The sequence below is a fragment of the Staurois parvus genome, unplaced genomic scaffold, assembly GCF_062004578.1.
Source record: "Staurois parvus isolate SC_StPar_1 unplaced genomic scaffold, SC_StPar_1.0 ptg000760l, whole genome shotgun sequence".
In the NCBI taxonomy this organism is placed as follows: Eukaryota; Metazoa; Chordata; class Amphibia; order Anura; family Ranidae; genus Staurois; species Staurois parvus.
In genome coordinates this window covers 830922-856747 of record NW_028318556.1, presented here as the reverse complement: position 1 = coordinate 856747, position 25826 = coordinate 830922, and the positions used below count along the sequence as shown (strand labels likewise).

Below are 25826 nucleotides of genomic sequence, written 5' to 3'. Positions count from 1 at the left end.
CTTTGAAAGGAAGTCCTACTGCTGAACTTATCAGCATCACCTAGAACCTGGGTGAGGGAGGCCTGTTTCTTTGGCTATCCTTTTTGTCCACCCACTATTTTACCTACCTGGCTCCACTGGGAGCAGATAGTAGGATTTTCTGCAATATTGCCCTCAAGGACCCCTCCTCAGTAAGGGAAGGAGGTGGTCTGGTTCATTTTCTCCTTTGTGCCTGGAGAAGAACATGTATGGAAGGGGCACATAACATTGACAGGGACCAGCATGGGCAGTGTGGGTTCCCAGTCTGGCTGTCTGGGTATGTGCACTATAGGACACTTTGTGGTTGGGACACACAAGGTAGCTGTGTTGGTTTGTGGCCAGGCTGTGTTACGGTTTGACCAGATGATGCATGGGCATTAATCCTTGAAAGGGGTGAAGTCATTATTAGGCTTTAGAGGCTCTATTTCCAAGCCTCATTCGCGGCAAAGGCTGGCTGGTGCTTTTATGGCGGTTTCCTCTAGCAGAGGTTGTCAGGATGCTAAACGTGGAGGAACGAATACTGCATTTTGGATTCAATGCAAACTACAGCTCAGGTGGATACAGGCGCCCTAGGCACCAGCTGGACACAGGTAAGCTGGAGGTTGCTGTACCTACTTGCTTTCACTTGTGTTTGCTCCTAGGTTTTCACCTAGACTTTAATCTGTCAACTATGGCCCCTGTGTGTTGGGCTTAGTGTGTTGGGCGTGAGACTGTGACCTTGTAGTGAATGTGTCATCTATTTAGAGCATATAGAGAGTGTCTTGGGCTTGCTCTGCATAACTAATGGTTCAACCGTTAACAGTAAATGTTTTTACATATTCTTTACTTATGAGCGCTGGTGGTATCTTAACTTATACCTTTTCGTAGCTTCCTTGCACATGGGTAGAAATTTTTTTTTTACAATGTTTTAGCACTTTATGGAATGTCTCATCTTTGTATTGCTTCACTTAGTATGGAGTGTTGCTGCAAAATTTACATTTTACAACCCTAAATCCATTTTGCATGTCAATGCCTTGTACTTCTGCGTTTTTTGGTAGTGTCTGTCATTTACCCCAATGTTATACCTCTTCCATGGCTTCATGTGCAGATGGCGTGATGATTTAGATTTCTGTATTTACGTAGTGTCTGTCCTTGCTCTACTACAAATGTTTGGTGCAGGGGTATAACCACATTTTACACATGTTGCAGGTAATAATATGGAAATCCTTGTACGTGCCTTTTGGATTTGTTGCATTTCTGTATTTTTGTGTCATTACAGACTTAATTTCCATTTTTTGTCTAACTACTAGTTTGTTGTGCTTCTACTATTTGCTTATGGTTGTCAGTTACCTTGATGACACCACTATACTCCCCTCATAGAGAGAGGGTGCATTTGGAGTCTTGTTCTAATGGATTTTTGGCATCCCCTAACATTCCTGAAGTGCTGTTATATTGTCATTTTAGATCAACACCCTACTGCTTAGTCTTTTAGGTGGCAGTAGGTGCACAGTAGTTTGGGGTATCAGCGTTGTCACCATATGACAAATTTGTTGTGTATAGCTTGTACAGTGGAGATTAGCATAGGTCCCTGGATGATGTATGTTTCAAGGCACCGGTCTTTGTTACATTGTATGAATACAAGGATGTAGGATATGCTTTTGAAGCAGATCCTTATGTGCTTATATCCTATATATAGGACATATATCCACCATGGCTCAGACCTTGTAATTCCATGTAAGGTCTTTTGGGGCTTTCCACTCTGTTGTCAAGTCTTCACCTACAGTGTTCTTTAAATGGATATTTTACCTTCACCAAAGAACTGCTTATGCAGGTAAAGGGTGCCTGTTGATAAAACCAAACTGTGCAGCTCTCGCTAAACTTGAATTCCCTTGCTATAGGTGTAGGCCATTTACATACCTCCTGAATCCTGACTGGAATACTCCCAAGATGTTGCTAAGTGAGGCCTAGTCATTACTGCTCACCCCCACCATCACATGAGTGAGCTTTTTCTCTGATTCATATCTCCTCACATGCTCTCTCCCCCCTGATGTAGTAGCTCTGAGCTCAGTGTCTGAGAGCTCATTCCTGTGATGGTGGAGGTGAGCAGTAATGACTGGGCCTCACTTAGCAACATCTTGGGAGTATTCCAGTCAGGATTCAGGAGGTATGTAAATGGCCTACACCTATAGCAAGGGAATTCAAGTTTAGTGAGAGCTGCACAGTTTGGTTTTATCTGCAGACACCCCTTATTTGCATAGGCAGTTTTTTGGTAAAAGTGAGCTAACCATTTTAATTACCCAGTTTCTTTGGCCACACAGGCTTTTGAGGAATTCTTCTGTCCTTAGTTGACCAGGGCCTCACTAGAGCTGGCTCTTTTATTACTGATATTGCTTTTTGGAATCAATCCTGTGTTACTTGAGCTCTTATATGGCTTACAGTTTTCCCTGCAGCTAGGTGTCCTACCTTGGTTTTTCTCTCTGTTGAGAATGTAATATAACCGGGTCCACCATATCTTTGATATTTATGGTCATCTGGGGGTTGGTAAAGGTCTTTGGGCTTTAATGACCCTCCAAAATCTAGTAAGTTCTTGCTAATCCTCTCATAGGCTGTTGTGGAAGACGATTTGGGAAAACTGGAGTTAGACTTACCGGTAACTCTATTTTCCATAGTCTTCCAGGACAGCTGGATTCCCACCCTTGCGTTATGTTGTTTTTCTATTTGTATAGGTTTTGTTCAGGTTTCTTCCTTCAGTTCTTGCTTAAAACTGACGCGTTCAGTAGGAGACCTCTTTTTAAAGTGTATTTGGTGATTTGTTTCCTGTTGGAGGAGGTGCCTATATCTCATGGGCTGTCTGGGAAGACTGCTGGAAATAGTTATCGGTAAGTCTAACTCTGGTTTTTCAGGTACAGGGCCTTGCAACCTCTGACTGTTACAACCTCTTTATGGTAGTTTAGGAAGGAGTGTTGACTTCCTGTGACCCTGTAGATGACAAAAGAGTTGTAAATGGAAAATTTGAGTGGGTGTATGGACACTTTTTTTTTCAAAGAAACACCAGAAGAAACTGCCAGCAGAGATGCAGCTTACTCCGTGTCGGTGATCCACAGGTGAATCTTGGTGCATTTGGAAAAAAAATATTTCCTTCTTCAAGGGAAGAGGCGGGTATGGCAGATCTACAATACAATTGTAACAATACATGATGTAAATGTTTTCAGTAATAATAATGTAGTAGACTGCTGCTAGGAGATACTCACTCACTTTTCCCTTCCTTTTTCCCCTCCCTTTTGATCATATATTTTGTATGTCTTATGGGAATTATTCTATTTCATCCTCTTTTCTCTTGCTCGTGCATATACTGTATTTTTCGCTTCATAAGACGCACCAGACCTTAGGTTTTAGAGGAGGATAACAAGAAAAAAAATATTCTCAACCAATGGACTGCATACATAGTACAGGAGATGACCGAAGACTGTGGACGTAGTACAGGAGATGACCGAAGACTGTGGACGTAGTACAAGAGATGACCGGAGATTGCGGACGTAGTACAGGAGATGACCGGAGACTGCGGACGTAGTACAGGAGATGACCGGAGACTGCGGACGTAGTACAGGAGATGCCTGGAGACTGCGGACGTAGTACAGGAGATGGCCGGAGACTGCGGACGTAGTACAGGAGATGGCCGGAGACTGCGGACGTAGTACAGGAGATGGCCGGAGACTGCGGACGTAGTACAGGAGATGGCCGGAGACTGCGGACGTAGTACAGGAGATGGCCGGAGACTGCGGACGTAGTACAGGAGATGGCCGGAGACTGCGGACGTAGTACAGGAGATGGCCGGAGACTGCGGACGTAGTACAGGAGATGGCCGGAGACTGCGGACGTAGTACAGGAGATGGCCGGAGACTGCGGACGTAGTACAGGAGATGGCCGGAGACTGCGGACGTAGTACAGGAGATGGCCGGAGACTGCGGACGTAGTACAGGAGATGGCCGGAGACTGCGGAGTAGTACAGGAGATGGCCGGAGACTGCGGACGTACTACAGGAGATGGCCGGAGACTGTGGACGTACTACAGGAGATGGCCGGAGACTGCGGACGTACTACAGGAGATGACCGGTGACTACGGACCTTTTGGGGATGGGGGGAAGGCGGGTACCCGAATTTGACAGGTACCCGCTCCCACCTCTGCTGCAATCGCCTCTCTCCCTGTAGTCTTCTGGGACACGTGACAGGTCACACAAGACTACGTGGCCATTCGCTAAGTGCAGCGCTTCTCGCGCATGCACAGTGGGCACCTGTGAAGCCGCAAGCTGTCACAGCCGGGTGCCCACACTAAAGGTGATGAGGACACCGCTGGACCAAGGAACAGATAGGACTGAGAAGCAGGTTCTGCTGCACTGAAAAGCCAAGCGGCTGGCCCGGTATTCTAACACAGCGATGGGGGGGGGGGAATACCGGCCGGCTGCTCCATATTCACTCCATAAGACGCACAGACATTTCCCCCATTTTTTTTTTTTTTTTTGGGTGGTGGGGAAGTGCATCTTACGGAGCGAAAAATACGGTACTTTTGTTCATCTTTTACATTATTTCATGGGATTTTTTTTTTGTGTGGTTTTGCTGCAATTAGTCTCTGATCTGCTTTTCTGCCACCAAATGTTGTCGGCAGGGGCTACTGCGGTTTCATTATTCACCACCCAGCAGCTCCCCCAGTGTTTTCTGATGCTAGGGGAGTTATGTATTATTGCCCGGGCTGGGCTGGTAGGCGGGCCATGCGCTGACTTCTCCACCCTGGGGTTGATGCAGGTCACTTCTCTCCACAACCCCCACATCCCCTCTTCTATGGAATGCTATGCATGTCGGTGGCTCTCCTGGTGCGTGATGTCATACCGCTTTAGTAGGAGATGTGTGGACATTTTCGGCCGCTAACACGTGGTGTATGGCTGGTGGGCATCCTTACCCAGATGTAGTGGGACGTCTTAATTGGTTGGGGGGGCAGGGTGGCACTCACCATTATTTATATGCTGTGGGACATGGCACAGCCCTGTTTGGCTGATTGCATACAGGAAATCTAGCACAATATCTGACGGCGGGTAAGCATGCCTCTTTGTTTGAATACACTTTCTTATATCATTGCCGCTGCTCTTTTTGAAGCTCATATTGCTATTAGCTACCCATCTTCTCCTGTTCATCTTAGTTTTTGATCCACACCGTGGAAAAACATATCCCCCCCCCCTAAAAAAAAACCCCTTTGTGTCCAATGTTGTGGGCTTATCTACTATTAAATGTGAATCCCTTTTAATCTCTTGCAGACACTCTATCTGGTATACACTGGTCAGTTGGTCCCTCTGGGTGTATGCTACATCGGGGGTGCATCCTTTTCCCAGGCAGCCTCTGAGACAAAGCCATAAAAGATTTGCTACTGTTTTTACTGATCCATGATTGTACAATTTGAATATCTTGTATCAGCCTATTACTTTGTTATGTATTGAACACCTTTACATTATGTATTGCTACAATTGTATTGTATAATTTTACATAGCATCCTCTTCCCCTGAAGAATGAAATATTTTTTCTGAAACGCTTTGGGTTTCACCTGTGGATCACTGACACTGACCAAGCTGTATCTTTTCTGGCAGTTTGTTTTGGTGTTTCTCAAACCAGCAGGGTATTTCTGTATTGTACAATTATGTATCTTTATGTCATTTCTTGTTTAAGTATGATACTATTGTATTAATGTATTGGGTTTTTTATCATGTTTGCAATAAAGATTGGAATTTGCCGTTTATACCTTTTTGTACACTTGATTCTGCCTAAAAGTCCCGTGGTGGTCCCTTTCCATTGTTCCATTAATCTTTACCGTGGGGTAATAACGCCACCTTCAGGAGTAGGGCACTAGGCAGAAAAAAGAACACAGCACGCATGCAGACCCCTAGCAGGGTTGGCTTTTACAGCCCCACCTGGGACCGGGGCGTGTCTGTCTTGTAAGTGTTATCCACTATTGTACACCGGACTGGTCTCCTCCCTTCCTTCCCTGTCTGGCGCGGATGGCGCACTGTGGGTACTTCCTAGGATAGTTGGCCATGCAGGGTCTCCTCCCCTCCAGGACTGAGTTGTCAGTCTCCATGCCCCCTTCCCCCACGTTTTTCCCCTGCTGGGTGAAGTACTTGCCTGGGCAGCTCCTGTGTGCATAGTAGTGGAGCATGTGTAGGGTGGTCATTTTGGTGTAGCTTGCAGGGTGTCTATTTTGGTGAGAACCATGTTTTTTGGAGGTGGCCATTTTAGCGGGAACTGATTTAAGGGGCAATCTTGGAGGGGCCTTCCTTTGAGCAGCCATTTTGGTGGTGACCACGCCAACTGCCATTTTGGTGTAGCTGTGTGGTGGCGGCCATCTTATGACACCATAGCTGCGAGCCCTTTGTGGGAGGTGGTGTCCTTACTAGTTGGGCTAGGACTGAAAGCATGCTTTTCATCTGGACTTTCTCTCTGAAGTAGTAGCACGGAGCACAGCACAGAGTTCGCCCTAAGGCGGCTCCTTGACATGGTGGGTGTGGTGAGTTCTGACAGGGTCTGTCTCCATCTGTTGGAGGGTTGTCTTTTGTCCTCTGCACAGGCAAGTAGACGCTTGATTTCTGACACTGTGTGGGTCGGGGGTGTGTCAACTTATGGAGTCTCGGGAATTTCCTCCCCATGAAGGCATTGAGGACCTCTGGCCCTTCTAATATCACTGGACGTGGTGCAGCAGTCCTGGAGTCATTTGTGTCCCAGATGAAGATGGTGCTTGGTTGTAAGGTGAGCAAAAAAGTCTCCCACCCAGACCTCTTTCTTTGGATGTTTCTGAGCTGGACACTGGTTATATCTCTTTGAATTCTGCTTGTCCTGTGGACCAGGAGGACGCGACCCCCACACAGTCAGTTAGCATGGCTGGTTCTTCTGCCACTGTTGCTGGATAGGAAAAGGTGCTGGTGGCCTCACTTATTACCTCTGTGTGGGAAACCCTGAAAACTGAGAATATCTCTGGTGCTACTGAGGAGATGGCTGTCCCCTTTGTTTTTTACAAGCCATCATTTTCCACTAAGGTTTTTCCTTATCCTGCCTACTTGGATAAATTTATGTATAGGGATCATTGAAAGTGGCCTTTTGTAGTCCCAAAACATTTCTCAATCCATCACCCTTTTTAAGATGTTGTTTTATTAAAAAAAAAATAAAAATGTGGCCTCTTCCCCTGTCATGAATTCCCCCATCTCTAGGTTGAACAAGACAACCATGTTTCCGGTGGAGGACTCTACTTCTTTCAAGGATCCTTCAGACAGGAAAGTAGAACTGGTCACTTGCTGTGTTTATGGTATCTTATTCAGCCCTCCACTGGGTCCTACTTAAGGCCGTCATATCGCATACGCTCATCAAGTTGGCTAAGCTTTTATGTCTGGGTCTAGGTAATAAGCAGGTTTCTCGGGTCTGTGTGGAGCTGGTGGACCAACTCATCCTGGGCCTTAAGTACGTGTGTAATGCATCCTTGGGTGCAGCTCTGTTGCTTTCAAAGGTCTCAATCTTGGCCATGGTTCAGCACTGAGTCCTCTGGCTTAAGTGCTGGTCAGTGGACCAGACTTCTAAGAACGCACTGGCAGAGCAGGGTGAGTGGCTCTTTGGTGCCACTCAGGAAGACATTATCAAAAACCTTGTGGGATCCACAGTTCCATTACCTTTAAACCTTGGCCACTCCACAGAATTCCCAAACCATAGTTCTCAGCTGCATTCCCCTCCCTGTCAAGGGGTTGCTCCAATCCTCATTCCCTCTCCCACATACCCCTTTTGTTCACCTCTTTGTTTCCCCACTGTTCATGTATCTAATTTACACTAGCTTTCTTACTTTTCTTTTTTTTTTTATTGCTCACACTGAAGCACTTGGTTAAAATTTTGAAAAAGAAGTACTTCAGCGTCGTGTTCTGTTCTGAGGCAATGATAAGCCATCTGAGCTCCGTAGATTGTTAGAACTCTGTGGTTTTGAAGTTTAACTTTTACATACAATATATCTGATTTGTTTCATCAACATTCCCATAGGTATCAACATTTTGATAATCATCTGTACATCTGTGACCTCTATATTATTGTTTTTCTTTTGGCCTTGAAAATCATCTTATTGTACAGACTTGCTTTATGCTATTCTGCAGGACTAAATAAAACTTATAAATGGAAAAAAGCCTTATTTGAGGGAAGAGTTCCTTTCTTCTACAACCTTGGGCAAGGTAAGGAGCCATGGTTCTAGGAATGTCCACTCCCTGCACATAAGCAGCTTTTCACTCTCATCTGGTGGCCCAAAATGCACCTGGCCTTGCCAATAAACCTGCAGACAGGATAGAGGGTCTTCTTTGTTGGTTTGCCGTCCAATTGATTTCCCTGTTTTCTTCCAACTGGCTTTGAGAACTGATATTATTGGGCTACTAAATAGTTTCTTTCCTATCCACCAGACACGTTTTCCTTCCAATATCCATCTCTCCCCCATCTTGTCTGAGATCTTAACATGGCTGTGCAGGACCTGCTTCTTCAGGGCATGATAGTTCTGGCCCCAGCCCTGGAGAGGTTTGGTGTTTACTCCAACCTGTTCATGGTTCCGGAGAAGAAAGGGGTCAGAATCAGTTCTAGACTTCAAGGCCCTTTGTTGTTTTGAGAATGTCCAATGGTTCAAGATGGAATCTGCCTGTCCTGTGGTGGTCTCTCTTCATCAGGGGGATTTGCTAACTTCCACAGATGTTAAGGAAGCATATTCACATGTTCCTATCTTGGCTGGGCACAGTTTCCTGCACTTTGTGGTATTGGTCTCGCATTACCAATTTGCTACTCTCCCCTTTTGGTTTGCCTGCACCCCTCAGGTGTTCACTATCATTCTATCTCCACTCCTGACGTTGCTGAGGCTATGGGGGATTTCCATAGTAGGCTATCTTTACAATTTCCTTCTTCAGCCTTAGCCTCACTCTTCCCTGAGGGATAATGTGGCGATCACCATTCACTCTACAGGCGTTCGGCTGGATTCTGAATTTCAAGAAGTCTGCTTTGGCTCTGACCAGGCAGCTGAAATGCTAAGTCTTAATATGGGTCTTCATTTGGATTTGATGCTGGCAAAGGTATTTCTTCCCGTCAGGAAGCTAGTACAGCTAATGCTAATTCTTCTAAAGCGAACTACTACTACTTCTACTGCTCATTCCCATGCAACTAATTCTCGAGCATGTGTACCCACACACAACCTAACTCAGGCTAATATCCAGCGTGCACTGACATGTAGGCTTTCTGTGCATTGGCATGCACATTCTCTTGTGGTCTGTGTTCCTGTTTGCACTGATTGATCTTCCTTGGCTGACCAGGCTTGTTCCTCACCTTGGTCTGTGGATTCTGGATTCTGAGCTCTGCTTGCCTTAGACTATTCTCTACCTGATCTCCTGTTGCTGACCTTGGCTTGCTACTTGACCTCGCTCTGCCTGCTTTCCTGGTACGAACTCCAGCCTGCCTCCTGACCGGCCTACGTCCCTGACTGTGGCAGTCACCTGCTATCAAGCTACCGGCACCCGCACTTCTTTGAGCCTTTTACTTCTGTGACCACATTCAGAAGTGCTCAGACCAGAGCCTGAAGGGAAGCCCTCTCGTCAACTCAGCCTCCAACCAAGGTATGTGACACTTCAGTCGGAAAAGCTTTGGAAACTCGGGATTGCCATTTTTGGTTGCTACTCCTGCAGGTAGTCTTCTCTGTGGTTCTGCATGCAAGTCCTGGGTCTCATGGTTGGTTCAAGGTGGTTCCATATGCATAATTCCACACAATGGTTTTGCAGCAGGACATCCTACCTAGTTGGGACAAATTCCCTGCATTCTGGGACAGACGGATCACATGGGATGGTTGGGAAAGTCCTTCCTCCATGTCTTCTGGCTGGAAAGTGGTTCTCCCTTCTCCATTGAACCGCGGTCATGACGGATGCCAGCCTGTCCAGGTGGAGGAAATATTGGTGCCCATGTGGACCCAGGGCCATTGGATGATGGTTGAGTCTTGGCTACCTGTTCGTGTCCTGGAGATATGTGCGGTCAAATGTTTTCTAGCTTATGGAACATTTTTGGGGGCACCTGGTCAGGATCCTGCTGGACAATACCTTGGTAGTGTCCTGTGTTATTATCCAAGGTGGAACAAGAAGCTTGGTGGCAGCGCTGCAATCCTCACACGTTCATCAGTGAGTTGAAGTTGAATTTGAGTTTTACGCTCTGGTTCTCTCCGTGGTATAAATTCCAGGCATAGGAAACTGGATGGTGGACTACCTCAGCCGTCAAATTCTGGACCAAGGAGAGTGGTTTTTGTATCTGGATGTTTTCCATCAGATTTTCCTAAATTTGGCACCCCAGATGTGGATCTTCTGGTGTCTCAATAGGAAGGTGTTGAGATTTGAGTTAAGAACTAGAGATCCCAAGGTGGGTATGACAAATGCTGTGGTGGGTCCATGGAGACGTTATAATCTCATTTATGCCTTTCCACCACTCAGGCTTCTCTCTCATCAGTTTCGAAGGATAAAGGTTGAAGTGATTAGTCATTCTGTTGGCTCTGGATTTGCTTAAGATATTGGTATGCTGGACAGGTTGTGTCTGGTTGTGGATGCCCCTTGGCAGCTTCCTTTTTGAGAGGATCTTCTGTCCCAAGGACCGATCTTCCACTCTTGGGCTTTTTGGCACCAGGCGTCTGTGTATTAGGTTTTGAAAGGTGGCTACCTGGTCATCTGTTCATACTCTTACCTAATTTTACAAACCTGATGTCTGGGCATATTTTGGCAGCAAAGATCTGCAGGCAGCAATTTAAGGTTCTTTATTCCTCTTCATGGGGCGTTCTCTGGTGTTTTTTTGTGTTTTTTCTCTTGCTTGCACACTCCTCGATGAGGCAGTGCTTTGGGATGTCCCTGCAGTCAAGATTAATGACCAGCCCTGTTTGTCAGTGAACATAAGAGAAAATTAGATCTTTTTAATACGCACTGTCAAATCGCTTTTTCTGAGTTCATTGCAAGACTACACCTATATCATGTTCACTTGTGACTAACTGAGCTGCCTTTTGCAGAATGGTAGTTTGATTACCAGTTAGGGCTGCCCACAGGCAGCTCTATAATCCTACAGTGAAGAATAATGATGAGCTGTGTCCTTCAATGAATTTAACATAACTTTTTTTTTTCTTCTCCTCAATATGTGCTTAATTCCTAGCTGTGCAATGGTGAGGGGGTGTAATCTCACCAATAGCGGTGAGTAAAATCTAATTTAAAGGGAAGAGGTTCCCCCCTCCTGTATATCCACCACTTAAAATATTTTCTCTATACTTTTTATCTTTAAAGAGCTTGCATGTCAATTTTGTATGTCAATTTAATGTTTAAACACATTAGTTCTTTTTACCACTCATTATGTTACCCAAATGGTTATTCAATCTGTCTACTAATCTCTTGATAGTGTGACCTGCATACTGAACATTGCATCCCTCACATTTCAGATATACAACATAAGTATTAGAATCAATACAATATCTATAAATATTTTATACTTTCTCCTTTTTCTAAAAGCCATACTAGGTGATGAATAATTTTCTTATACATAGTAGGAGACCTTTTTGCTACTACGTTAACATTCTTTTAAATTACAGAATACAAAGGAACCCCATATGATGCAAATAACTACAGAATATAGAATTTGTTTTATATTCTCAAATTCAAGACTGTTTTCAATAACACAAGTTACTTTGTCACTGTTTCTTTTCTGTTTTTTTTCTGTATCATCAGTTCCTTCCTATCCTTACTCATAACAATGTTTAAAGCTCTATTCGAAATATCCATACTTACTCTTTTTTTTAAATCATTGTCATAATTCATCTGCTTCCTCTTCAAAATATTCCAAAGACCTACAGTCCTGGCATAAATGAATAAACTGCAACAGGAATTCTTCTGACAGTATGTCTGACATGTCCTGATCTGGCGTGTAAATATGAATTTCCTAAAATGGGATTCCTACAATCCCTTGTATTCACAAATTAAATAATGTGACATTTAAAAATATAATATGATCCTTGTGTGTGACCTGTGAATTTAAAATTTCCGGAGTGCGCATGCGCGGCTGACGGCACAGGACATGTCTCCCTGAGGCTCCTCCACGCCGCAGGGAAGACAGCCTCACCGCTGCATGATCCGGCCCCGCACCGCTCCACGAGCGGCACCGATCGGCAGTGCAACCCCCCGGCCATCTGTCAATATGGTCAGGGGGGCAAATAAACATCAAGCGGCGCCGCCGCATAAGCCAATAAAGGAGGCCCTTGCTCGTGCCTCCTCCAAGATGGCTGCCGCATCGGAGCACCACAAGAGCCAGCCAGCCTTATCCAACCCTGCAGTCCTGCAAACGGAGCAGCCAAGCCACCCAAGCTCTTCAGAGGGTGAGTCAGATGATGACACTGCGACCCCCAAACATGCCTTGATGCCTGACCTTACTACCCCTGACATTCTAGCTCGCTTTGAAATAATGCTACATAAGGCCCTGAAACAGACCTCAGACCGCATAACTAACCAGCTGTCCAGGGAAATCCGTGAGTTGGGGCAACGCACTGCGGACCTAGAACAGAGGGTGGACGACCTTGATGCATCTCTCCAAACGCAAGGGGATGAGCTAGACCTGCTGCGTGACGAAAACGCTATACTTCAGGCGCGCTTAGAGGACTTTGAGAACCGGGCCAGACGCTCCAACGTGCGTATTCGTGGCCTCCCCGAGTCAATTATTGATGTCCAATCTACAGCTACTGCGCTATTCCAAGAGCTCGCCCCCGCTATCCCAATAGAACGCCTCGAGATGGATAGGGTTCACAGGGCACTAGCTCCAAAGCGCACTGACGGCCCGCCGCGAGACATCATAGCTAAACTTCATTTTTTCCGCACAAAGGAGCAACTTCTACAAGCCGCCCGCAATTCGGAGTCCCTCCTGTTTCAAGGTCACCATTACCAGCTGTTTCAGGACCTTTGCCCTACTACCATTACCAAACGCAGAGCTATGAAACCGCACTTGCTAGTGCTACAACAGCATAGTATACCATATAAATGGTGCTTTCCCTTTGCGGTACGCTTCCGCCATCAAGCCCGTGACCACGTATGCAAGACTACTGACGAGCTTCAGGACGCGCTACGGAACCTCCAGCTGCACCCTCCCGCTGCACAGATTGAGACCTCCAGAAGGCGTTCGGCGTCATGCTCACCGCAGAAATCCCAGCCGTCACGAATTCCTAACCTAAACGCACACAAGCGGGGACGCTTTTCCTCTCCTGCTCCCTCACCACAAGATTCAATGGACTGAATCCCGTTGACCACCTTTGATCCTTAATCCTGCTCCTTATGTGGTGGTCCGTTACCACCCACACAATCGCCTCCCACAGGGTTTAGTCAATTGACTGTCTACCTGACTGCCGTCGTTGCAACTTTGTATCCTTATACTGGTCTGTTGTGCTTCAGTTGTTTTTTGTGTTTTGTGTTTTTTTTTTACCTAAGCCTGACCAGCACCGGATACATGCTGCTCGGGTTGGGAATCATATTGGTCTATTGTTTGGTTTGATGTTCGCCATGTTTGGACTGCTGTTGCACCTTTACCTCGCCTGGCGGACCCTCGGTTGGTTTGGCTCCGACCTCTCTGGGGCCGGACCAGGTTGACCGGGGCCACCGGCGCCGGGGCTCTGCTTGTTGGTTTTGATGCTTTCTTCCTACCAGGATCACTTTAATATGCCTTGTCTACATGCTGTCTTCCTAGCCGCCTGCGTTTCTGCGCACTCACCACTAGCCCCCTTGGTGTTCCATTTTTTTTACACCACCTGGGCTACATCTGTTCCCCGGGCCACCAGGTTTTGGGTGCTCCCGGGGACCGTTGTTTTTTTTTTGTTTTTTTTTTGTTTTTTTTTCTTCCCTTTTCTTTTTTTTTTTCCCTCTTTCTTGGGGGTGTTCTTATGTCCTTCAGTGTCTATCATAGAATACCCTCCCCTCCCCCCATCCCCACCCTTGCTCTCGCATACGACTGCACGTTAAAGCTTAGCTCGAGTAACCGCATACCCTCCCGGCGCCAAATTGACATAACATTCCTCGTGATGGTACCTCACTGTCCACTTACCCATTGTTTGCTCTACCCATGGGTTCCTTGAATATTCTCACCCTGAATGTTCAGGGTCTTAACGTCCCACAGAAGCGCAACAAAGCATTCCGCTCATTTGCGTCGCATAATGCGCATATAGTCTGTCTTCAGGAAATACACTTCACTCCTACCTCTATTCCCAAATTCTTTGGCCCTCGTTACCCACAGGTCTACGCGGCCTCTGCTGCCACTAAGTGTAGAGGGGTTTTAGTCGCCCTCCACCGTACAACTCCTTTTAAGTTACAAACTGAGATTAAGGATCCTGAGGGTCGTTATACTGGTTGGGCAGTTGGTGGACTTTGAGGTCACCATAGCCACGTATTACGCTCCAAACCAGGGTCCTCTGCCGTTCCTTTCCCACCTCTTCTCGGTTATAGATCATCATAAGCGAGGCACGCTCATACTCTGTGGAGACTCTAACCATATAATATACCCCTTCTTAGATAAATCCCCACAATCACCTTTTCCGCGCACCCCCATCCACTCCTTCCAATCCATACTGCAACATTACTCATTGGTCGATTCCTGGAGGGAACTCAATCCCACTAAACGCCAGTATACTTTTTACTCCCACCCACATAAGGTTTTTTCGAGAATAGATCATATTTTTTTGACCGCCAGTTCTTCCCCCCGCATCTTAGCTTCTGATATCCTACCGATCCCTTGGTCGGATCACTGTGCGGTGGTCACTACCATTGCTTCTTTGGCCCCAGCTCCCCCCGATCCCTCCTGGATCATTAACGAAAACCTGCTGGCTGACCCAGTTTATTGCTCAGAGATAGCAGCTGCGCTTAAGGACTATCTCTCCTTAAATCAAACCCCTGATATCTCCCCCCTTCTTCTATGGGAAGCACACAAACCGGTACTTCGCGGACTCTGTATCAGCAAAGCCTCCTTCCTGAGCAGAGAGAGGAGGCAGAAACGCCTCCTCCTTGAACAAGCTTATGACCAATCCCATGCCGCCTTCCAAACTTCCCCCACCCCTGCTAACAAAGAAGCTCTCGAGCACTCCCGCCTAGCCCTGGATCTTTTCCTCACTGACCAAGCCGAGCTCTCCATCCGCAGATCTCGACACAAATTCTACACTAAAGCCAATAAATCTGGCACTTTCCTTGCTCTCTCTCTCTCCGTAAACTAGACCAAACTGTTAGACCCATACGGTTACGGACCTCAACTGCGAATCTCTCTAGCAACCCCGAACGGATTCTGCACACCTTCCACAAGCATCTCTCGCGCCTTTACTCTGCCTCCACGCCCTTTGACTCTTCCCATGCTGAAGCCCTTTTTGCTTCCCTTCCTTTCCCGAAATTGGCTGAGAATCACTTAGGAGCACTGGAGCGACCTATCTCAGTAATTGAAACCTTAAATGCTATCAATTCCCTAAAGCCCCGTAAACGCCCAGGACCCGACGGCTTTTCTGCCACGTATTATAAAAAGTTTGCCCCCATTCTCACGCCTGTTATAATTAATGCGTTTAATGCCATACTTTCAGGCCATATTTTTAACTCAGATACAGTGCAAGCCAACATTTCTATGATACCCAAGCCGAACTCAGATGACACGCAATGGTCCAATTATAGACCAATCTCCCTTCTTAACGTAGATGTTAAACTCCTAGCTAAAATTCTATCTACTCGCCTCAATACATGTATTGGATCCCTAATCCACAATGATCAGGTCGGCTTCATTCCAACCCGACAAGCGGGGGACAACGTCAGACGTGCATCCCTTTTAGCACACTTAGCCAAAACTCGCAATATTCCTGCTTGCTTCTTGTCCTTGGACATACGGAAAGCGTTCAACACTGTCTCGTGGCCATACCTACACTATATATTGCGCCGATGGGGTTTTGGCCCGCATTTCTTAACCTGGATCTTTTCTCTACCAGGGCCCTTCGGCCAGGATCAAATACTTAGGGCATCGATCTGCTCATTTCCCAATTATGCGTGGCACCAGACAAGGTTGTCCCCTATCCCCTCTGCTTTTCGCATTAGCTATAGAACCGCTGGCCCTATTGATTAGGACTGACCCGGATATCCGCGGACTTGAGATAGGAGGCACCACACATAAACTGTGCTTATTTGCAGATGATGTCTTACTTTTTCTCACCTCCCCCTTAACATCCACACCTACTCTTCTTCAGCTACTTGATAGGTTTGGGATGCTCTCGGGCCTCCAAATAAATCCCCAGAAGTCACTTGCACTTAATATTTCGCTCCCACCCAATGAACTTAACCATCTAAAATTGATCCTGCCATTCTCGTGGTCGCAAGACTCTGTTCCCTTTTTGGGTATAAAATTCACCCCTCATATTTCAGGTCTCTATACAGCTAACTACATTCCTATGCTAGCTCATCTAACGGCACTAATGACCAAATGGTCCTCCCTTCCGTTGGCTTGGCTGGGCAGGATAGCTGTTGTGAAGATGTCGATCCTCCCCAAAATCCTTTACCTTTTCAGAGTTCTCCCTATCCCAGTACCTTCTCACTACCTTCGCGTATTCAAGCGCCGTATTTCCTCCTATGTTTGGGGTAAAGTCCGCCTCCGTGTTCCTTGCTCTACTCTATACCGACCAAAAATTCATGGTGGTCTGGGCCTCCCTGAAATTAGCAAGTATTACCACGCGGCGCATGTAGCACAATTGCCAAAGTATCATGCTACCAATGAAACCCCGCAGTGGGTCATTCTGGAATCCATTGAGTGCGACCCCTTTAGTACAGGAAACCTTCTTTGGCTGAGACGTGTTGATCGCCGCACGATTGCGAATCCCATTACCTCGCATTTTTTGTCCCTCTGGGATAAACTGAAGTCCCGTTATCTCCTACAATCACCACATAATCCCCTCCTTTCCTACCTTCGCAATCCAGCCTTCCCCCCAGCCTGGTCCGCACCACACGTCTTTGCTCACTGGTCTACAGCTGGTCTCACCCAGACCCGACACTTCGTATGCAGGAATAAATTCAAATCCTTCGCCTCACTATGTGAATCCCATAACCTCCCTGCCTCTGAGATATTCAGGTATCTGCAGCTGAAGCATTTCTTTGCTCCGTACACAACGGCACATAACCCAACACCTACTTTGTCACCTTTTGAGCGAGCTTGCCTCAGGGACCCCCATAGACGGGTCCTCATCTCCTATTTATATTCCCTCTTCACAACTTCAACTACCTCAGCGTTCCCCTCGTATACAAATAAATGGGAAGTGGATTTAGGACGGCAAATTGACCCCTCAGATTGGGACCTTATTTGGTCCAATACCAAGGAGTCATCACAGAATATTGTGGCCCTGGAGACCAATTACAAAGTTTTGACCCGCTGGTACCTAGTCCCGGCTAGAATTGCGAAATATACCCCTGATTACCCCTCAGTTTGTTTCAGGGGCTGCGCAGACCTGGGTACTTTTTTCCATATTTGGTGGGATTGCTCCATCGTCCGTGCATTTTGGGTGGAGGTTTTTAAAATATTATCTACACTCAGTGCCGTAACCCTCTATCCCGATCCCTTAATCTTGCTTCTTAACCTGCGACCACCTGACATCGCTAAGGCGCATTTCAAACTTATTCTACAAGTCACCACCGCAGCCAAGCAGGTTATCGCTAAATCATGGAAATCTCCCTCGTTGAGTATCACTGCAGTTTCGATTAGGGTCACTCAGGCAATGATTCATGCAAAAATAGAAGCCACTATCCTAGATTCCATCCCTAAGTTCAAGAAGATTTGGAATCCCTGGGTAGAGCATTTCCTCCCATCCAATTTTGATGACTCCCTTCTCAGTCCGTAATCTGCATCTTTTGTTTGATGGTACCATTCCTTAACCATACTGCGGGTTTCCCCCTTCTCCCCCTACTGTGCAGCCGTATGCCCCTTCCCTTCCTTTCCCCCCCCCCCTCATTTTGTTAGGCCTTAACTGCCATTTGATAGTCCTCTTTATTAGTGATGCCTGACTTTGTATTATTGGGTTTCTTACTGTGCCATTAATGTACACCTTCAATGACCCATACTTTTGCTTATTATTTTATACTGTTCCATGTTAAAAAATAAAATTGTTTGAACACGAATTTTAAATTTCCAAATACCTTAAAAAGGTGCCCAACATCCCCCTCCTTACCTGAAATAAATAAAAATCAGGTAGTCAATACATCTAGTGAAGCATATAAATGCTCTGATATATAAAGAAAAAAATTCCATTAGATTTCGGTGTAATCACCATATCATAGATACTCCCTGACTCACCCAATATTAAGGTCTGGATTTTAAACCAAATAACATATGAAAATAAATTGGCAGCTGACGAGCAGACCTGCCATAAAGTGGTATATTACAAATCCAATGCGGAGTAATAATCACTAAAGTTTAGTGATTATTACTCTGCATTGTATTACCACTTTATGGCCGGTCTGCTCTTGTCAGCTGCTAATTTATTTTCATATAAATGCTCTGAACAGATTGCTATGCATAGATAACGGATCCTTCCCCCTAGCACCCCAGTGAGACTCCACATCTCTGCAGATAGCAGTTGTGTCAGTAACCCAGTGATTTAATAAATTAATCTCTATTTACTTGAGATTGGTTAGATCTCTCTAAAACCCTGGAAATAGCATTCAAACCCACAACAAAGGTGATACTTGCATAACTTTTCAAAATGTAATCCAAACATAATCCTCCAATTTAAACTTATAAAATTTTTCAAAACTTGTGTTTGTCTAAGATATCTAGACTTGTAACAAAAGGTTGTAATTTACTGTATGTCAATCCATTTACTTAGCTTTTCATTTAAAATAGAAGTTTGGGATTGTAAAAACAGAACACATTTATGCTCACCTTGGTGGATTGAGCATCGCTCCCTTGCCGAGTCTACACTGAGAACTGAACAATCAAAGACAGCTGATTGCTCAGCTCTTAGTCTTCAATGAGCAGACATATGGTGACTGTCAGTCACTGGCTCTTTGCTCTGCCCCTCCAGCACTTACTAGGGAGTTGGCGAGAGCAGGTGGCTTACTGTCAACAGGCTGAGCCAGTTGCCGGACCAGGCATCTGGGCGGATTCCAACTTTTAAAGTCGGGACCTTTCCAGAGCCTGGATCGGCTCTGTGTTGTCAACAGCGGACTTTAGCCCTCTGTCAGCTGAAAATGGGTCACAGGAATGCAAAAGAAAGTGCTCTCTTGTGACCCACTGGAGAAGTAGGGCCAAAAGAGCTTAGGCCCTACTTCTCCAAAGAATTTCTCCCTACCACTTTTGGTCTCCCTTTCCAAATGAATTTCTTTATTGTACATCACAGGACACAGAGCAGGCTATAATAATGACTGTGGGTTATGCGCCCTCCTACACAGGAAGTAGTTTTCGCCAGTGTCTGAAAGGTGGATGGTCACTGATGTGCTGCATGTGCTTTTGGAGCATACCTGGAGGTCTGAAACGGTTCTTCTATGAATCAAGGACTGGAATTGGATCCTTTCCGAAAGCTTTTAGCTAAAATGGTTGGTACCTGAGCCTCGCTGGATAGGAGATAAAAATCCTCAAGGTTTGCCTGTAATGCAGTCTTACGGTGCTGGACCCTGCATAATGGAACCCTGTGTAGTGTTCTGCCCAAGGCGCTTGTAACGGAACCGAACCAGACTGCTCTTGAGTACTTCCGTTAGAATACGGCTTGCCTGTTTAAACACCGACAACAGACACCACAGCCAAGAACAGACGACACCAGTCTTTAAGTAAACCAAGAGTTAGACCTACTTTATTTGAACTCAGATACAAGATATATACAATCAGGGGACAATCCCCCCTTCCTGCATAATGACACAGGGTGGGGCAATCTACATTTAGTAACGAGACACACAGGTATTCAAACTTCACACCAGCAGACAGTCCCATCAGGAGTCCCCCCACTAAGCTAATACACATAAACACATACATACCATAATAGTTTGCTCCCAAGCCAAACAATAGAACAATGGGATGCAGCCACATGACATTAAACAACAACCCCCCACCCCACCTATCTCCTAAACATGTTTACACAATCTGAGACAAAGCCAACACAATACTAGGACAGATTACCCTGTACCCCTAACAGGCATAGGGTGATTTACACATAAGAGGGATATGGGGAGCCGAGACAGGGGTCTCCCCACCTCTCCAAAATGAGCTGGGTTTCATGGGCCCCCCACCCAAAGTGACTCTTGTCACAGTGCTATCCAGCAGGGTGCTATACAGGTCCAAGGGAGTGGATTCCAGATGTATGGGGGATCGAGTCTTTGAAGGTCTTTTATGACAGAGCCCGCTGTGATGGGTGAAGATTGGACTCCTATTGTGATTGAGTCCTGCGGCCAGAATGTTAAGTTAACATTTGCAGTGTGTGTTAGAAAATCTGACTGGTCATTCTCCTGGTGGCTACTGGGAACAGTGTGCTGTTTGGTCTGGCCAGGCCATGCTCTGTGTGTCTCTGAAGGAGTATTGCGTTGCATTTTTCTCCTCCAGCAACTAAAGGCCACTGGGTTGCTCTGCATAGCCTACTCTTGTGCATTGGAGGCAGGAAGTAGAGGGGTGGCCATTTTGGCTTATGGTTGAAGTCACGTGGGCTGAAGGATCAGGGAGCTTTCTGAGAGATAGCAGGGACATGGAGCAGTCTATGGCTGGATGATATGAGAGTACTACTTGTGGGGAGAGCTGCATGACCAGACAGGACATGTTTATACACTGCTTATAGAAGTTGTTACTCCAGAATAGCTTGCATTTGATTTGCAGGAGCTTACATTTAGACTGCACTGAAGCAGCATAGAGGCAGCATATGATGCATATGTGCTTGGCTAGCCCTGTGAAACTAGTATGGAGCAAAGTGCAGTTAATTTTGATAGTTCTTTGTTGAACCAATATGCTTCTAGAAAGTGGATCGGGCAGGTGCAGCAATGTATTACATTTGTGTGCATACCTGCATAGTTATTTGAACTGTATACTTGCGCAAACTGCATATGTATACTTTCATAAACTGCATGTGTACTTGCATAGACTGCATACGTACATGCGTACTTGTATAATCCTGCATACATGCATAGCTAAGTACCTGTATACTTGCATAAACTGCATGAAGGCATTCTTGTATACATGCATAACTGCATTCCTATGTATCTACATAACTGCATAGCTGCATGCTTGCATAGGTGTAAACAAACATGGCTATGTACCTGCATTTCTGTGGGACTGCAGTTAGGTGGCAATATGGTTTCTACATTGACTTTAATAGTGCCAGAAGGGAGAGGCAGGTGCACCACCCTCAGGTCCACTGGATTCTGGGAGGGTGGGTGTAATCTAGTGGTGTTCAGGGTGATGCAGCCGTGGACCGTTTCAGTTCCGCCAACAGGAATAGCTGCAATGCCAGACAAATGCAGTGGCCCAGATACATCTGACACCACTGGTCTATTGTGAAATGCAAACACCAATAGATTACACCCACCCTCCCAGAGTCCACTGGACCTGAGGATGGTGCACCTGCCTCTCCCTTCTGGCACTATTAAAGTCAATAATGTAGAAACCATATTGCCACCTAACTGCAGTCCCACAGAAACGCAGGTCCATAGCCATGTTGGTCTACAGCTATGCACGCATGCAGCTTTGCAGGTTACACAGGTATGCAGTTATGTAGATATATAGGTATGCAGTTATGTTGATACGTAGGTATGCAATTATGCATGTATACAAGTATGCCTTCATGCAATTATACAGGTACTTAACTATGCATGTATGCAGGATTATACAAGTAGGCATTTCACACAAGTATGCATGTACATATGCGGTTTATGCAAGTATACATATTTTAGTTTTCTCTTAGGATTGAAGGATTGGCTATTGAAGACCAGGTCTGGAAGGGTCAGTGGGTCTTCAGTCCAGTTATCTCTGCACTGTTGAGCTCCAGGGAGCTTTCTTTACAGGACCTGGAAATCTTATATGTCTGGTGTGAAGCCAGGAAGTTTCACCTGTGGGGATATGTGATTTGGAAATCTTTGTCATTTCTCCAATCGGGAGGGGAAATTAAATTGGCCCAAAGTATCACAAAGGGTCAGTTTTTGGCTCTCCATTTTTTCCCAGAGACTGTTGTTTCTCATTCCTTGATTCGTACTTCGTGTAGGGTGTAACATGAACAGTCCTTTCTGTCAGGCCACCCTTGTGTCCTTGGGACTCGAACATGGTCTGGGCCGTCCTTGCAGAAGCTACTGTTTGAACCAATTCGAGAGACTCTGTTAGTTCTTTGACTCCGAAGCTGGCTTCTTTGGTTACTCTCAATTCGGCAAGAAGAGTGTCAGAGCTAGTGGCTCTTTCATGTAAGGAGCCTTTCTTGGTCTTTTATCGTAATAAAGCGTTTTGGCCTCATTTATGTTTATTTTCTAGAGTGGTTTCTAGTTTTCACTTGAATCAGGACAGTGTCTTACCTTTCTTTTTTCCTGGTCCAGATTTGGCAAGGAAAAGCTTGTTGCATACTCTGTAGTTTGGATTGTCAGGATTTATGTGAGTTTGGCAGCAGAGGTCAGAGATCCTGGTTTGTCCCGCCAGAAGAGTCCAGGAAGGGCAGGCAACATCCAGGTCAACTATTTCTCCTAGGATCCACCAGTTATTTATTCAAGCCTATCGTTTGAAAGCGCAAGGAGTGTGGGAGCATCTTGGGGTATCCGCCATCAGGTGTCAGTTGCTCAGGTTTGCAAGGCCACTACATGGTCTTTGGTTCATATATTATATGTATGAATGAATGAATATTATATGAATATTATATGAATATTCACAAGGTTTTACCAGGTGGATGTTAGAGCCGCGGAAGATTCTGTCTTTGGCCACAGTATATTATGAATGAATGAGTAGATCCTTTTGGAATTGGTGATTATGGTGTCACCACCCCTCAAATTGTTAATGCTTTGAGACATCCCATATAGTCATTATAGCCTGATCTGTGTCCCGTGATGTATGATGAGGAAAATTTTAATTTTTTCTACATACTTACCTGTAAAAATGAATTTCTCAGAGTACATCACAGGACACAGAGGTCCCTCCCCTCTTTCTGGAAATTCTTTTCTACAACAACTGAAGTACTTCCTATGTAAGAGGGGTTATATAGGGGAGGACTTTCTGTTTTGATTGATCTGCCAGTCCATAGGTGGTGCATAACCCACATAGTCATTATTATACCCTGCTCTGAGTCCATTGATGTGCTCCAAGAAGTTGATTTCACAGGTATGTTGAAAAAAAAATTTGATTTTTTGAGTTTTAGACAAATGGTGCAATATATAGTATACCCATTATATGACATTTAAGAACTAGCACCACTTATATATTTAATATTTTACAGGAACCTGTATTTTTTTTTTATATAGTAAGTGAATATACTTGAGCAGCAATAGTTCCCTAGTTTTCCCATGAGAGTTTTCTCTACTCACTTTATTTTCTTTTTTCAAGGTGGGCATGGAAGTGGCTCCACACCTCAAGGATAATTTGAATCAGAATTTTTTTGACTTCTTACTAACCTTTAAGCAGGTAAGACACAAAGAGACTTATTTTAAAGTGCAAGTTCACCTTTAGCACAAAAAATCGAATTCTTTCAGATATCATGCCTAACGTACATGACACTCTTAATGTGCATTATCATTTTTATGTAATAACTGCTTACCCCTGTGTTCTGCATATCTCTAGATATTCACTATGCTCAGCTTTCTTCACCCCCTGGGATATCCCTACTGCTTTTGACTCGGGGGAGGGAGAGCCTTAGTACATGTACACATTCTGAAGCCAGGGTAGTTGTTCACTCATATATTAAAAAGATAAAATGAAAACATGGCCACAATTAACCACTTCTGAGCCACCCTCCTGCAATGTACTGCGGACGGGTGGCAACTTCAGGACCAGCACGTGTACATCACTGTACGCTGTATTTTACGGGGTTGGAGCACACGTGCACATCCACACACCAGCCCCCCCGATTTTCCCATTTTTTTTCCAGTTTTTTTTTTCTATTTTTTTGGCGGAGATTTATTCATCCATATCGGTTAATCGAATCTGCTAGTTCTCTTTTTTTCAATCAGCCCACCAGCTGCATGAAAAAAATATAAATATATATATATATATATATATATATATATCATTTTTTTTTTAAATGTGTGTGTGTGTATGTATATATATATATATATATATATATATATATGCCCAACAAGCACCAGTGATGTACTGGTATGTCAGTGGACTTTGAGTGGTTTAGCGGGATGATGCACGCAAGCGTCAAGTAAAAAAAAAAAAAAGTGGTCCTTTTCCTAAAACTTAAAAAAAAAAATACATTGAGTCAACTAGCTTCTCAGCAAATAATTTGTGGTGTCTACTTTCCAAAAAGGGGTCATTTGGGGGGAGAAGGTTGCTATCCTGACATTTCAGAGCCTCTGAAACTGATGGGTAGTGAGGAAGTGACATGACGAATTTACGCACCATCAGGCTTTCAAAGGGGTCATTGGTTTTTGGGCTCCTGTATGCAGCTAGACTCCCAAAAAGTCTAACATGTAGTATCCCCATACTCGGGAGAAGTAGCAGAATATATTTTGGGGTGTACTTCTACAGATATCCATGGAATGTGTGAACAATTTATCATTTTAGTGTTTTTTTTTTTATGACCTTGCTTTGTGCCCTGGTGCGCAGTCATGTTGGAATAGGAAGGGGCCATCCCCAAACTGTTCCCACAAAGTTGGGAGCATGAAACTGTCCAAAATGTCTTGGTATGCTGACACCTTAGGAGTTCCTTTCTCTGAAACTAAGGGGCCAAGTCCAAATCCTGAAAATTGTATTTTTTGTGCGTATATCAAAATACAAAGTGTCGCGCTCCACTGACAAAAAATATATAAATATAATGTGAAATATAAACATACACAAATATATATATATATATATATATGTATTATGATTTGCTTATGGTGACACACTTGTATGAGGCAACCCACTCATTTACTTAATTTATTATATTTTAATATTTCACACACTAGTTTATTTAATATATATCATATAATATAGGAATGTAAGGATGCCCCATCGTTTGTTGGAAATGAAAATTATCAACCTATAGAGGACTGAATTCAAAGACACTCCGAAAATCAAAGTGAAAAAATTATGCAGCAGGCTAGTCGATTTTGCTTAAATTTCATTGCTGCAACTCGAAAGGGTACTCAGTAGTTTCTATGGCCCCCATGTGTTTGTATGCATGTCTGTCAACGTCAAATGAGACGACAGATGGTGTCCTGGGGTATTCTTCCCAGATCTGGACCAGGGCACCACCGAGCTCAGTGACAATCTGAGGTGCAACCTGGCGGCGTCTGACAGACCGAAACCTAATATCCCAGAGATGTTCTATTGGTTTAGGTGAGCATGGGAGCTATTCAATGATATCAATTCCTTCATTTTCTAGGAACTGCCCACATACTCTTGTCACATGAGGGCGGGCATTGACGTGCACCAGGAGGAACCCAGGACCCACTGAACAAGCGTAGGGTCTGACAATAGGTCCAAGGATTTAATCCCGACCCAATGGCATTCAGGGTGCCATTGTCTGGCCTGTAGAGGTTTGTGTGTCCCACCATGGATATGCCTCCCCAGACCATCACTGACCACCACCAAAACAGTCATGCTGAACGATGTTACAGGCAACATAACATTCTCCACGGCTTC

The 25826-nt window shown here is 45.0% G+C and overlaps 1 protein-coding gene across 1 annotated transcript in view; it reads left to right on the top strand.

The window, feature by feature from the left end:
* The window catches only part of LOC149444940 (VPS35 endosomal protein-sorting factor-like), a gene marked incomplete at its 5' end in the record, with an annotated part of 803117 nt that overhangs the window by 62727 nt on the left and 714564 nt on the right, over positions 1–25826 (top strand). The window contains one exon of the mRNA XM_089654375.1: positions 23583–23660. Coding sequence (XP_089510501.1) covers positions 23583–23660 — 78 coding nt within the window. The remainder of the gene's footprint in view (positions 1–23582; positions 23661–25826) is intronic.